The sequence below is a fragment of the Brassica oleracea genome, chromosome C3, assembly GCF_000695525.1.
Source record: "Brassica oleracea var. oleracea cultivar TO1000 chromosome C3, BOL, whole genome shotgun sequence".
Classification (NCBI taxonomy): domain Eukaryota; kingdom Viridiplantae; phylum Streptophyta; class Magnoliopsida; order Brassicales; family Brassicaceae; genus Brassica; species Brassica oleracea.
Window position 1 is genome coordinate 64427081 of NC_027750.1, and position 14148 is coordinate 64441228.

The 14148-nt window shown below is 37.4% G+C and overlaps 5 protein-coding genes and 1 pseudogene across 8 annotated transcripts in view; 3 read left to right on the plus strand and 3 right to left on the minus strand.

The window, feature by feature from the left end:
- Positions 1-874, plus strand: part of LOC106333006 — a 4732-nt gene extending 3858 nt beyond the window's left edge. Inside the window, exon 7 of the mRNA XM_013771489.1 lies at positions 544-874. Coding sequence (XP_013626943.1) covers positions 544-746 — 203 coding nt within the window. The 3' untranslated portion in view covers positions 747-874. The remainder of the gene's footprint in view (positions 1-543) is intronic.
- A 1422-nt stretch (positions 875-2296) lies between these two features.
- On the plus strand, positions 2297-3049 carry LOC106331237. The gene has a single exon (XM_013769550.1). It carries the CDS (start codon positions 2459-2461, stop codon positions 3047-3049), a length of 591 nt encoding a protein of 196 aa, XP_013625004.1. The 5' UTR covers positions 2297-2458.
- Positions 3050-7427: 4378 nt separating this feature from the next.
- On the plus strand, positions 7428-8683 carry LOC106336176 (putative F-box/kelch-repeat protein At3g17540). Its single transcript, XM_013774924.1, has one exon. The coding sequence runs from the start codon at positions 7534-7536 to the stop codon at positions 8512-8514; it is 981 nt and encodes a 326-aa protein (XP_013630378.1). The 5' UTR covers positions 7428-7533; the 3' UTR covers positions 8515-8683.
- A 1-nt stretch (position 8684) lies between these two features.
- On the minus strand, positions 8685-10225 carry LOC106336175. 2 transcript variants are annotated; one of them, XM_013774923.1, is made up of 2 exons: positions 10083-10225; positions 8685-9813 (listed from the first exon to the last, which is right to left on the minus strand). In XM_013774923.1, exon 2 carries the CDS (start codon positions 9809-9811, stop codon positions 8792-8794), a length of 1020 nt encoding a protein of 339 aa, XP_013630377.1. In that variant the 5' UTR covers positions 9812-9813; positions 10083-10225; the 3' UTR covers positions 8685-8791. The 2 variants fall into 2 exon arrangements, with proteins under 2 accessions (XP_013630377.1, XP_013630376.1); XM_013774922.1 differs by lacking the exon at positions 10083-10225 and adding an exon at positions 9967-10038.
- Positions 10088-12001, minus strand: LOC106336177 (putative pentatricopeptide repeat-containing protein At1g53330). 3 transcript variants are annotated; one of them, XM_013774926.1, is made up of 2 exons: positions 11342-12001; positions 10088-10461 (listed from the first exon to the last, which is right to left on the minus strand). In XM_013774926.1, the coding sequence occupies exons 1-2, from the start codon at positions 11808-11810 to the stop codon at positions 10124-10126; spliced, it is 807 nt and encodes a 268-aa protein (XP_013630380.1). In that variant the 5' UTR covers positions 11811-12001; the 3' UTR covers positions 10088-10123. The 3 variants fall into 3 exon arrangements, 2 of the variants coding, with proteins under 2 accessions (XP_013630380.1, XP_013630379.1); XR_001268816.1 differs by lacking the exons at positions 10088-10461; positions 11342-12001 and adding exons at positions 10465-10685; positions 10844-10896; XM_013774925.1 differs by lacking the exon at positions 10088-10461 and adding an exon at positions 10471-10685 and having other exon boundaries at positions 10960-11999.
- A 141-nt stretch (positions 12002-12142) lies between these two features.
- LOC106336179 lies at positions 12143-13534 on the minus strand (annotated as a pseudogene).
- Positions 13535-14148: the final 614 nt, after the last annotated feature.

The following is a 14148-nucleotide window of genomic DNA, read 5'->3' on the forward strand; positions in this document are numbered from 1 at the left end:
TCCAGCTCACATCTTGATCCTTACCGCGAATGAACTACTTGGTTCAGACGAACCTGGACGTTAGCCGAAGAGTCTCTTTGACCAGATCTGAGATCCAAGAGTTTTAATACATTGTCTTTAAATTTCTCATCTAGATTCAATTTACTAAGTTTGTCTTTAATACATTCTTAAGTCTTTTTCTATTCCTAAAGTAGTATAAATATGTAAACACTTCTCATAATAAAAGGAGTCTAAGTTTGAGTTTATTTTTGTTTTCTTCTTTTCTCTGAGTGAGAGAGAGAGTTCTTTAGCTAGTTCATTGGTGTGAACCGGCTTGTTGATTTGGTGGTCAGCCAATTCATCTTTGTGTGTTGTTTGATGGTTAGCCAACACATTCATTCATTCTTGGGTGGTTAGCCTTAGATCGTGGGTATATCAAGAGTCATTCCGCATCTCTTGACGATCCTTTCAATCCATATCAGTTCCAGAAGTGCCGTTTGCCTTCTCGGATCATATCCTACACCCAGCTAAAGTGATCCTTCCCGATTTAGGGCGTATCAGAAGGTGTTGTGACTTGGTTGAAGGATGACGTTTCTGGGTTGAAAGATGACGTTTCTGGGTTGAAACAAAGCATCGACTTGTTGTTGAAGATGAATGGAGTGGATCCTATTACCCGTCAACCTATTCCATGTGAGAGTGGTGCATCTGCTCCAAGTCCCCATTCTGATTCTAGCCAAGAACTTAACCAGCACACTCCCACTCATTAGCACTTCATCTATCCTAGGTGTATTTTGTGTTTCCATGTGCAATATCAATCTCTAACATCATTAGATTTCTTTTGTAAAAACATCATTAGATGTCTTTTGTAATTGAAGAACATCCGTAGATGTCTTTTTTAGCTTAAAACTAGGGTCGGTCTCCGCTACGGGCGAGATATGCTTTACTTGTGATCTAGATTATTATTTTTTATATGATTTTGTGATTTTTTTTTTAGGTTTGCGTTTGCAAAAAACGTATATGATATTCGTTTTTTAGAAAGTTCAAGGTTAGAGATTTATTTGTGATAAGATATATTTTGCTTGTTTATAATAGTTGTTTAGGTTTTATAAATTAATATGGGCTTCTGCTGTGTGACTTAGAGTCTGAATTATAATTGCTATATTCTTAACAGTTATGGAGGGGATTATATGATGTTTCCTATATGTCGTCACGCAATTTTTTTTTTTGAGAAAGGGCTTGTTTTATTAAAGGATTTCTCAAAAGATTGGCGTCAGAATTGATATCGTATGTGATGATTATTGATTGATTAACGTAATAACCCGCATAGTGTTAACTATAATGGTAGTATTATTTATTTTTCCTTTTGGTCATAATTAATTTTGTGAGTGCTAGCTTTTTTATTGTGATTAAAACTGGACGGATGATGAGTTAATTATTAAATGTTTTATCATCGTACACATAGGCCTACGCACACACATCATCATTGTTCTTTCTTTATGTCAGCATGATTTTTAAAGTTATCTTAAATATCAAACATAACCCAAACACTAAGAGTTGAAAAGTCTATTGACTATTTATCCAAAAGAAAATAAGAAAATATTTATATTTAAAACTATATTTTACTATAATTTAAGAATCGTCGATGAGACATCGTTTTAATAATTTTACATGCTTCCCTGAGTTTAATAACCTAGAACCTTCTCCATTGCGAGCTTGGCGAAGTTAGGATCAGCTTTTCCCTTTTTGTTTTCTTGAACAACTTTTGTATGCTCGTTGATCTATTTCGCTAGAATCGTCTGTGACTTCTTCTCCGATAGAGCTTTGAGTATCGTCAGCCTTATCTCCGCTTTGACATGTTCCATCACCGGCGGTTTTAGCTTCTTCGTGTTATTCACTGGCACCACTGTTGATTTCACCTTTTTGAGCCACCTGAGAACTTCTTCACCGCTTGAACCTCGACACAGCTTCTATCGCCGCATCATCCGCATAATTCAGATCATCAAAGTCTTGGCTTTTGGCTTCGTTTCGTTTTGGATTTCTAGTTTGGAATGAGTTATGGAAACACCAGAGAATTGGGGTGGTGATGGTTGTGATGAATAGGCCCGGCTTAAATATTAAATGGGCCCTGTGCTGAGTTAAATTTTTCTAATAATTCTAGGTATATCATTGTTACTTTCACAACTAAGACCCTAATATTTATACATTCTAACAAAATGCACTGTGTGCACTACCTCTAAGCCGGGACTGGTGATGAAGCGAGTTCAAGACGGCGGAGAAGATATATTCAACAACCTTTGAAAAACAAAAGGGAGGAAGCTTGAGTCTCAGTGTAAGCTCAAAGACTCAGAGATTCTGTTTCTAAGAGAGAAGCTTGAGGAAACTACAAAACAGAACAAGTTAACAGAGAAGAGACTTAACCAAAGCGGACAGCTTTGCAACCCTTTAGACAATCTTCACCTATCAGCTCTGAATCCAACAGATGAAACTCGCGGGATGGGATCTTTCAATGGCTGCTAACTCGATCCAGCCCGGTGTGGTTTATTACAAGCAGGATCACAAGTGTTTCGCTTTCGAACACTTTGTCTCCAACGTAATGTTCGAAGCTTTCCATCTACCACACTTCTCAACCGATTCAAGAAGCTTCAAGAAACAGAGCAAAACAGAGAGGGAAACGTTCTTTGAGAGGTTAACAGAGCTCAAGTCGATGAAAGCTAGAGATTACTTAAACGCACGGCCAAAATCAAGATTCGCTAGGTTCTGCAGAGCCAAGTTCTTGCAGGTTATACATCCGAAGATGGGGGAAGCTTTCTTCGGACACACGCATTTGAGAAACCAGGTCTCTGCTGGTGTGTTCCCGGAGACGAGCCTGTGCTCTGGGTTTCTTGAAATGGCGAAAAGGGTTTGGCGTCTGCATTGCTTGGCTTTATCTTTTGAGCACGAAGCTGAGATCTTTCGAGTGCAGAAAGGTTGTAGATTCTCTGAAGTGTACATGAAGAGCGTTCACGGTGGTTCCGGGGTTTCGGTCGGGAACAGTTTGGTACAGTGCGAGGTTTATCTCTCGGGTTCGTGATAGCCGTTCGATCAAAGATCTGAAAATGGACGGTGGTGGGTCCTTAAGGACGTTTTGGTAATTTACGAAGTTGTGTTGTTGATTTTTGGAGAATGGGAAGTAGTGTGGTCTTTTGCTAATGTTTTTCTCTGGCTTTTGAGTTTTGTCGAGATTGGTGCAGGGGAAATCAGAGGCATCTCTTAGCTGTTGTCCATTGAATATTTATCTCCTTTTTTTCTGAATAATATGTAAATATTTTATGATTTTCGATATGTACTAATAATATAGGAGAGCTCATAATATAGTTAGAGAAAAAATATTATAAATAAATGCCATAAAGCGTAATATTTGAATGACGAATAAGGACTGAAATGCATTAATATTTGATTTGTTTTTTTTTTTTTTTTTTTTTTTTTTTTTGATTAACCTGGAGGGATCTCAACCCCCAGGGGACTAACCCCTCGGCGCGAGGCAGCCCATTTGTTACTATGGAAATTAGATACCCAATTGCCTGGCCAAACACTTGGGCATATCTGAGGAGGAGGATCGAATCCGCGGCCCTTAGGACCAACGAATTCGCCTCGCGCCACTCGACCACAAGCGCTTGGTTAATTTGATTTGTTTGTTGCATAGTATTTGTTATCTATAGACTTATAGTACATATTTACATTTACAAAAGCATTGGACTCGTTTCTAAATGTATTGCTGGTTTATGAACCATCCAGCATTATGTCTCCCTGTCTGGTGTTGTCACCACTCACATGCACATTAAAAATTCTCATCTGCTAAGATTTTTGGGATTTTGTTCGTTTTTTGTTTAAATTTTATAGGGTGAATTTGCCAAATGACCAAATTTGAAAAAAAAATTAGGTGCTGAGCATTGATTTTAACATAGTAAAGTTCATAACAATTATGTGAACTTCTATCCGGTAATACTCTTTCTTTGTTCAAGTTGCCAGTAATAGAGAGAGAAACTGATGACATCAATAATTTGACACCCCCACAATTAATTATCACACGTAATACAACCAACACCACACATTTGTTTAACACATAAATATGCATCTAATTTGACCCAAAAAAAATGCATCTAATTTTTCTATACCATATCACTAAAAATAATATGATTCAAAGTCCACTCACACCTAGTAAATACTAAATTTTAATCCAAACTTCAACTCCTTAATAATAAACCCTAAACTTTAAACATCACATTTCCATCTAAATACTAAACCCTAAACTCTAATTACTGAACCCTAAATCCAAATATAAACCTTAAACCTAATTATCAAAATCTGAAAATAGTATATAATATTATGTAATATTAAACTAAATCCAAACAAAACTCCTCAATGCTAAACTCAGACCTAACTTTTGAATACTAAACTCAAAAATGTTATCACTAAACCCAAACCTAAATTCCCACCTTCCAAATACTACACCCTAAATCCTAATCACTAAACCCTAAACCCAAGTATAGACTATAAACCCAAATAGAATGGAACAAAATACATAGTATAGTACAAATTAGTGAGAAAAAAAAATATTATTTTTTAATCGTCAAATGGAATATACATAATACAATCACTAAACCCAAACATCAACCTCCACCTTCCAAATACTAAACCCTAAATCTTAATCATTAAACCTAAACCCAAGTATAAACTCTAAACCCAAATAGTATAGAACAAAATACATAGTATAGTACATATAGTTGTAAACTAGAAATTGATAAATAATGAATTTATCAAACAATCGATGGTACAATAATATAACAACCGTAGCATACTATTTAGTTTGGTACTTGCGAATTGTACAAAATATAAGAATCGTACTATACTATAATTATTTTTCACTATATATAGTATAGTCAACGAGTTCATCTTCTTCACATCTTCCTCTTTTTACAGACATGGTGATACACACATTCACTAGTCCAGAGTAATTATTTTTCATCGTACCATATCAATACAGCATACTATAACAATTTAAATAACAACGAAAAAGATCGAGATGAACAATATTAAAAAAAACTCAGAAAAAAAATCATAATGTCACCTCGTCGTTCTCTACGGTGCCATCTTCTCCTCCAAACTTAATTTCACAAACCCAAAATCCATATTCTTTATTAGTCTGGTGATTTATGTTCGTATGTATGAAAAAAAAACAGAGATTGGAAGAGAAGAGGAAGAAAAAGAGAAAAAGATGTGGAACAATGAACACCACAATTTATTAAATTATTTATTTAATATTTTTTTAATAAATAATTCTCATCATGTTAGACAGGTTGAATTGAAGGATAATATAGCATTATTACATAAAATACATATATTGTTGTAGATGAAAGTTAGGGGTTTTAGTTATGTAATGAATTATAATTTGTTTGAAGGTTATACCGTCCAATTTCCCAATTTTATATCTGCTAATTAACTATCACAAAATTAAGTATACACGAAGAGATTGATGCGTTGTTTGAAGCATTTTTGGGGGGTCTTTTGTTCATTTTAAAGTTTAGATAAGTTATTAGTAATTAATTGTTGACCAAACAAAAATTTGGAAAAAGACGTCAAAATATTGTGGGTGGGATACCACAAAGACGGTGCTGCGATGAAAAGTTCATTGATAGAATAATATTTTTGTTATCTTATGATTTAAATATGTACTGTTATTGGTGCATTTATTTTATATAGTTTCTTTTCAAATTCAGCCTATATTATACTTAATGAGAACGATGCTTCTCTATGACACGATCTAAAAGAGAATTGACCAAATATTATGGTAGGGTTCGTATCTAGCCAAATAACTATACATAAATCTTTTTAAAATATGGTTTTAATGTTTGTCGGAAAGTCCTCATCTACTTTTCTCTTAAGCATTTCGGTTAGGCATGGGCATTCAGGATCCCAATCAGATTTAGGTTTTATCCATTCGGGTTTTGGTTTTTCGGGTTTATCAAAATCAACTCCATTCGGGTTATATAAAAGTTCGGTTCGGGACCGGTTCGGGTTCTATCGGATTCGGATCGGGGTTAGTAAATCTTCAAAAAACCGGTATAACCCATTGTACTTTCGGGTTCGGGTCCCAATCGGTTCTTCGGTTTAAAAATACCTGATTTGAATCTATTTTGTAACTAAAACATAAATGAAATCGGTTCTTCGGATTTAAAATACATGATTTGTACATATTTTAATAGCCAAAACATAACTAAAATCGATTCAAAAATAAGAAAAAACATCAAACGTGATCATTCAAAATCAAGCGAAAGATAAACATAGTTAGTGATAAAAAAAAAACCAGATAAATAAAATCATTAAACAAAAATTAAGTTCTCATGAAATGAGAAACATTATTCAATGAAAACAAAACCAAAATTTAAAAACTTCAGGCTTCAACCGCCACATTCCACCATCAACCTTCATGTAACAGATAATTATTTTAGAAGTTCAATAATATCTTAAAATATTTTGGATACATATTAAGAATTAAGATCATATTTGGTAGAAGTTCTTTTTGTGATTTTAAATGTTTCGGGTTCTATCGGATATCCATTTAGGTCCGGGTTCGGTTCAGATAATACCCATAACCCAAAATACCAAAAAACAGGATCCATTCGGTATTTATGTCGGGTTCGGATCGGTTCGGATTTATTTTTATCGGATCGGGTTCGGTTCGGATTTTCGGGTTCGGTTTATTTGCCCAGCCCTAATTTCGGTGTGTATATATATATATATATTATTTTTTTGAAGGAGGGTGTGGCTAAATATTGATATGATCTTCTTAATGTTTATATATGCTTATTTAGTAATTATAATTTTTACAAATTTGAAAGTGCATGTTGAAATTTATTTCTAAAGCTATCTCCCATGATTTGCTCTTGATCTTTTTTTCAAAATAGAGAATATTTTTGTTCCAATAGTGTTCCAATAGTCATTTTTATTTCTACTTTAAATAATAATAAATAATATTATACGCCACTGTTGCATTTAATTTTTAATACAATCAATTTTATTCAAGCATTATTTTCTAAAAAACCAACTCTCAAGGTTTTTCCAAATTTAGGAGTCTCTTATAGAGTTCTCTATTTTAAAAATATTGAATATAGAGTGTTTATGGGAGATGATGCAACAAAAATTTTGTTGTGGAATTCCCCCATTGTGGTCGTGATAAATGTAAACCGGATAAACTCCATAAACTTTGCTCTCCGTAGACTATTGAATTGTTAATGGGCTTTTGTAAACAAAACCAACGAGCTAAAATCCCCATAAACTTTGCTCTCGAGTGAGAGAAGTTATTAAATTTAATGGGCTTTTAAACAACGCTAATGGGCTTTATTAATAAACTAAACCGTATTTATATACGAAGGTTCACCTTTCAACTAGAAAGGAATCGAAGATGATATTAGGCTATTAGCCAATCTTCCTAACGATTTGGAATCAGAGATACTCGCTAGGGTTAGTCTCTACAGGAACTCAAAACGACTTGCAAACAATGGTACGCTCTATTCAATGGAGAAGAACAAGAAGATGAGTAGTGAAGCTGCAAGAGAGACGTTTCTACTGAGCAATCACGAGGTTTACTCAATCGCCGGAGATCTCCACAGCAGCGGCGACGTCGCACAGCCTCTCGAGTTCGCCGGTAAACTCTCGAAGGACTTGGACTTGTATACGATCTGTCACTGCGACGGTTTGATGCTATGCCAAGCGAAGAATAACTCTAGCGTTGTGGTTTGGAATCCGTGTACTGGTGAAACGAAGATGATCAAACCAAGGACTCGTTACCAGATTAGAGATAGATTCGCCTTAGGATATGATGATTCTCGCCGTGGCTACAAGGACTTGAGGTGTCGCTATTATCAAAACGAGGGGAAAGTGTGGTTTGTTGAGTGTGAGATGTATGAGCTTAGCTCTGATTCTTGGAGGGTTGTTGATTCCTTCACTCATGACTACGGAATGTACTGCAGTGGCGTGTCTTTGAGAGGAGATACTTACTTTGCTGCTGGAGGTAAAGAAATGGGTTTCTTCTTGATGAAGTTTGATTTCACGGAGGAGAGGTTCGTGCGTCTCCCTCTCCCGTTTCAGAGCTTTGATCCTGAGGACACCGCGGTTCTCTCTGTTGTTAGGGATGAGAAGCTCTCTGTGTGTCATCAGGAGATTCTTGCTTGGTCCAATGTGATGAGGATTTGGGTGAGCAATAAGGTTGAGGAAGAGGGGAAAGTGTTGTCTTGGAGGAAAGACTTTGTTTTGACTGTGGATTTCGATAAGTTTCAGCTCCCGTGTGTGGTGAATGTGGCGAGCTTCTTGTTGGACGAGGAGAAGAAAGTGGCAGTGTGTTGTGACGAAGAGATGAAGGGGGAAGAGAAGAACAGAATCTACATTGTTGGTGAGGATATGTATAAACAGGTTTATGACGATGATATTGTAAATGCATATCTTCTCAACTGTCCACTTGTTCTCACCTATGTTCCAAGCTTGGTTCACATTCACTAAGAAGAGACAGATGTTCTTCTGGTGTGTTTCGGTTTAGGTGTTGCTACTTGGTTATGGTTTTCTTGTGCTTTTGTGTATTGGATCGTTTGTTCATTTACATTGTTCTGCTTGTAGCCAGTGTTTGATCTTGGAGAGATTATCATCACATAAGAAGAATCTGATTCATGAACTGAGAGTAAAGAAACAATACAAAACCAGATGTATTATCAACGTCAATGCGTAAACCAAACCGGTTCAAGTTAGCATTCCATGTAGAGTTAAAATGAAAAAAACATCTCTAGTTTAATGTATAAGAACAAGAGTTTCTTTTCACTTTCCATTGCTCGAACTCTGTTGAGCTTAACAGGAAGGAGCTTGCGTTTTTATGACCACCACCTCCGAATCTCTGAGAAACCACTGTTGTGTCTTCTTCTTTGACACTCCTCAGGCTTATTTTCAGTTTGGTCTCATCCCCAAGCTCTGGAACTCTGTAAACAACAGCTCCAACACCTCTGAGTCTCATACCCTTGCTCTTCTCCGCCAATTGATTCCCTAGCTCGCTTCTAAGCTCGGCAATCTCGTCTCCATTTACAGCCAAACACCGACCAAACTCTTCAGCACCACCTCCAAGAACAATCTCATAAGACTGTTCCAGCGCCTCTTGAATCAGTTTATGTTTCCTAGACAAACTCTCTCTCCCTCTGTTGATCACAGTGTCATGATCCAGCGAGAGCAGCTGCTGAAACAGCGAACTGTTCTGATTGAAATTGTATTCGATCCCTAAGTCTATGATCCCACTGTTGAACGCTTTGCTCTCCGGTAAGTTCCACTTCCAGATATCCGCATCTTCAATGTACTCGAAAACACGTCTCATTCTCTTGAACTCATCCATCTCTCTGCAGTTTCCTCGAGACTCTTCCTTCAGCTTCTGAGTAAAATAGTCAAACGCAATGGTGGCTCCGCTTCTCCCTATATCCAAAACTTTGGTAACGTTCTTGCAAGTGGAAGAGACATCGCCCAAGCTCTCAATAGCGGTTTTGTGGTGGTCGAGGATGACTACGTTGTTGACTTTGGGAGAGACTTGTTGGACAAAACCGGGGGGTCCTGTGAAATCGAGAAGATAGAGATGGCTGATGTCTTGGAGAGGAAGCTTGCTGATTGTGATTGGAGAGTAGACTGTGTTTGGGAAGAAGAGGGAAGGGATTGAGTTCGCTGAGAAGTAGAGATGAGCTGCCAAGGCGGCGAAGACACCGTCGTGGCAAGGGTAATGGTAGAGAACCGCCACCTTCTTCTGCACCATCTTCACTCCGAGATTCATTCCTGAAAAACCAAATAAAACAGAAATACACAGAAAGCGACGCTCATGTCAAAGAGCTGATCTGAGATGAGTTTGGAACAGATCCATATATGCAGAAGCAATCACTAAACAGTTACATGAAGAAAAAAAGATTTCACAGGACTAGAGAAAAGTACCGAGTGGTTGAGGAAGAGACCTCTCAGACCAAAAAAAAACGAACTAATCAAAGAAAACTACCAGAAACCTAAGTAGTTTTTTTTTAAGTGTAAATGACCAAAGTAACCTTACGTACCTCGAGCTTGTTTTGCTGGAAAATCCAGTCTTCCAACACCTTTAAGGACACTCTTCCTTCAGTTTGTTCAACAACAAATCAATAGAATCTGATAGAACAGGTTCTTTGCACACTTCAGGCACAGTAACCGACCAAAAGTCAGCATCATAAGCATTCCCTTTATTCAAGCTACTGATAACATCACCAAGAATCTCCATCTTTTCACTCTCACATAGCCTTTGCAGAAACCTCTCTAGCCTATCCCTCCTCGGCTTGTAGCCTTTGAACATCATTTCATCCAAGATAACCGCCGCTTCTTCGAACTGTAAACCTTCACAAAGCCCATCGAAAACTATCCTGTAAGATAAGACATCAGGGACGCATCCTCTTCTGGGCATATCTTCGGTCCTGTGAAATCGAGAAGATAGAGATGGCTGATGTCTTGGAGAGGAAGCTTGCTGATTGTGATTGGAGAGTAGACTGTGTTTGGGAAGAAGAGGGAAGGGATTGAGTTCGCTGAGAAGTAGAGATGAGCTGCCAAGGCGGCGAAGACACCGTCGTGGCAAGGGTAATGGTAGAGAACCGCCACCTTCTTCTGCACCATCTTCACTCCGAGATTCATTCCTGAAAAACCAAATAAAACAGAATCATATACACAGAAAGCGACGCTCATGTCAAAGAGCTGATCTGAGATGAGTTTGGAACAGATCCATATATGCAGAAGCAATCGCCAAACAGTTACATGAAGAAAAAAAGATTTCACCAGGACTAGAGAAAAGTACCGAGTGGTTGAGGAAGAGACCTCTCAGACCAAAAAAAAACGAACTAATCAAAGAAAACTACCAGAAACCTAAGTAGGTTTTTTTTAAGTGTAAATGACCAAAGTAACCTTACGTACCTCAAGCTTGTTTTGCTGGAAAATCCAGTCTTCCAACACCTTTAAGGACACTCTTCCTTCAATTTGTTCAACAACAACAAATCAATAGAATCTGATAGAACAGGTTCTTTGCACACTTCAGGCACTGTAACCGACCAAAAGTCAGCATCATAAGCATTCCCTTTATTCAAGCTACTGATAACATCACCAAGAATCTCCATCTTTTCACTCTCACATAGCCTTTGCAGAAACCTCTCTAGCCTATCCCTCCTCGGCTTGTAGCCTTTGAACATCATTTCATCCAAGATAACCGCTGCTTCTTCGAACTTTAAACCTTCACAAAGCCCATCGAAAACTATCCTGTAAGATAAGACATCAGGGACGCATCCTCTTCTGGGCATATCTTCAAACAAGTAAGCTCCTTCTTTCCAGTTTTGGATTCTAAACAAGGCACCAAGTATCATGTTGTAGCTTATAACATCCGGTTTCAAACCCTTCTCAACCATATCATCCAAAACTTTATAAGCTGATTCGAAATCATTCTCAAGACAAAACCCATTAATCAGTACATTGTAAGTAACTGTATCCGGTTCGCATCCCTTTTCTCTCATCTCTTCCAGAATCCCTGACACCTCGTCTGACCTTCCAGCTTTTATAAGCGAGTTGATCAACGTAGAGTAGATAGCTGAGTCTGCTTTAACCTCATCCTTTAGCTTAAACGCCAAACCCAATTCACCATCTTGACACAACGCTTTGATCAACGATGCATAGATGTGTACCGTGGGAAACACTCCATACACTTTCAACATATCGTGCTTCATCTTCAACGCTTCCTTCACTTTCAAATCATTACCCAACACACGAATGAACATAATTATATACACAGGAATCTAAGCTCATGACAAAGAGGTGATCCAAGATGAGTTTGGAACAGATCCCTATATGCAGAAGCAATCATCAAACCAAAAGGATAGACTAGAGAAAAGTATCAAGCAGAGAAGCGATGGCTGAGGAAGAACGAACTCTCAGACAAAAACCAGCCAACACTAGTTAAATAAAACAACAACCTCAAATTAAAGTAGGGTTCTCGTTACGTTTAGATGACTGAAACACCCTTGCAAACCTCTATTCCTGATTCTGGTCTGTTTAGATCTTAGATAGCATCACCAACATCGTGCCTAGTAGTAGTAACAACAAAGGATCTTGAGCTTGTTTTGCCGGAAAATCTAGTCTCACCAGGACTAGTGTCAACTTTAAGGGCCCTCTTTCTTCACTGCGTTTAACAACAAATCAATAGAAACTGACATCACAGGTTATTGCAAACTGTAGGCACTATAACCCACCAACAACCTGCATCAACAGCATTCCCTTCATTCAAGATACTGATAACTATACCGAGAATCTCCAACTTTTCATTCTCGCATAGCCTTTGCAGAAACCTCTCTAACCTCTCCCTCCTCGGCTTATACCCTTAAAACCATTTCTTCCAAGACAACCACCGCTTCTTCTAACTGTAAGTCTTCGCAAAGCCCATAGAAAACTATCCTATGAGACAAGATATCAGGGACGCAACCTCTTCGAGGCATATCTTCAAACGAGTAAGCTCCTTTCCAGTTTCGGATCCTAAACAAGGCACCAAGTATCATGTTGTAGCTTATGACATCAGGTTTCAAACCCTTTTCAACCATTTCATCCAAAACTCGATAAGCTGATTCCAAATCATTCTCAACACAGAACCCATTAACCAGCACATTGTAAGTCACCTTATCCGGTTCACATCCCTTTTCTCTCATCTCTTCCAAGATCTCGGGCACCTCGTTTGACCTTCCATCTTTTATAAGCAAGCTAATCAACGTATAGTATATAGTCGAGTCTACTTTAACCTCATCCTTTAGCTTAAACGCCAAACTCAGTTCACCAACTCGACACAACGCTTTGATCAAAAATGCATAAACGTGTACCGTGGGACACACTCCATACACTTTTAACATATCCTGCTTCATCTTCAACGCTTCTTTCACTTTCAAATACTTACACAACCCGTGCATCAGCGTCCCGAAGGTTACACCGGTGGGTTTCACCTTCCTCTCGACCATTTCATCGAACAGCTTCACGGCCTCATCGAAACACCCGCTCTGAGAGTATCCACTGATCAGTACATTGTAAGTACAAGCGTCTGGCTTACCGAACTCACCAACCCTCGTGAGAACTTCCTTCGCTTTATCGAAAGCTCCGCACTTTAAGAGCGCGTTCAACAGAGAGTTCACGGAATTTATAGTTCTTTGGCAACGGTACTGAGGCATTTCATCGAACACGTGGATGTCAGGTGTTGGTAATCTTCCGCGGGAGAAGTGATTGATCACGTTACATAATAGAATCTCAGTTGGAGCCGCCGAGTTTCGTGATGATGAGGTCGTAGCAGAGGAGGGAGTATCTGAAGGGTTTTTGTGGGTTTGTTGATTCTGGATCAGGGTTTCCGAAAAGCTTGATGGCGGCGGAGGGATTGTTTTCGAGGCGGAGGAGAGAGGCGAGTCTGAAGGAAGAGATGTTTTTCACGGCGGACATGAAAATCAATGTCTTAGCAACTGAAGAGCAAACGTCTGTTGTTATGTTTAAATGTAAAAACCTCTCATTCTGCTTAAGTCTTGATTAATTAGAAGATATATCTAAATTTTGTATTAATTTAAAAGTTAAGACTTTAATTGTGGAAACTAATAATAATTAAATTATATTTATCTGCACATTGTTAAGACTTTAATGTTAATTTTTTTCTTTTTCGGCCAAATTATATTTTATTTTTCACTTAAATCGTGGATGAATGTTTATCTTTTCCTTAAAAAGATAGAAAATTAACTGTTTGTAATATATATAATAAAAAGGGAAAACTGTTTTTTAGAGCAAAAAAATAGTAATTATGTCCCTTTAGACTAATCTATATTTTGTGTCATATTTTCCTATAATATTCTTTAATATTTATGAAAATAATTTTAATAAATAGTTTTACAAACAAAAAAAATTTGGAAAAATAGTAACATTTGTTAAAATACCTATATGAACTTAATGGTATATTTTTCAGTTATAAAAAAGTTAAAATTATAAATTTCAAATTATGTTCTAAAAAAAATAGAAATGACATTCTACGAAATAGAAAACGAAATCTACTTTTTTCATTGAATCTACAATGTTTAGAATACGTGATCTACGTAAATA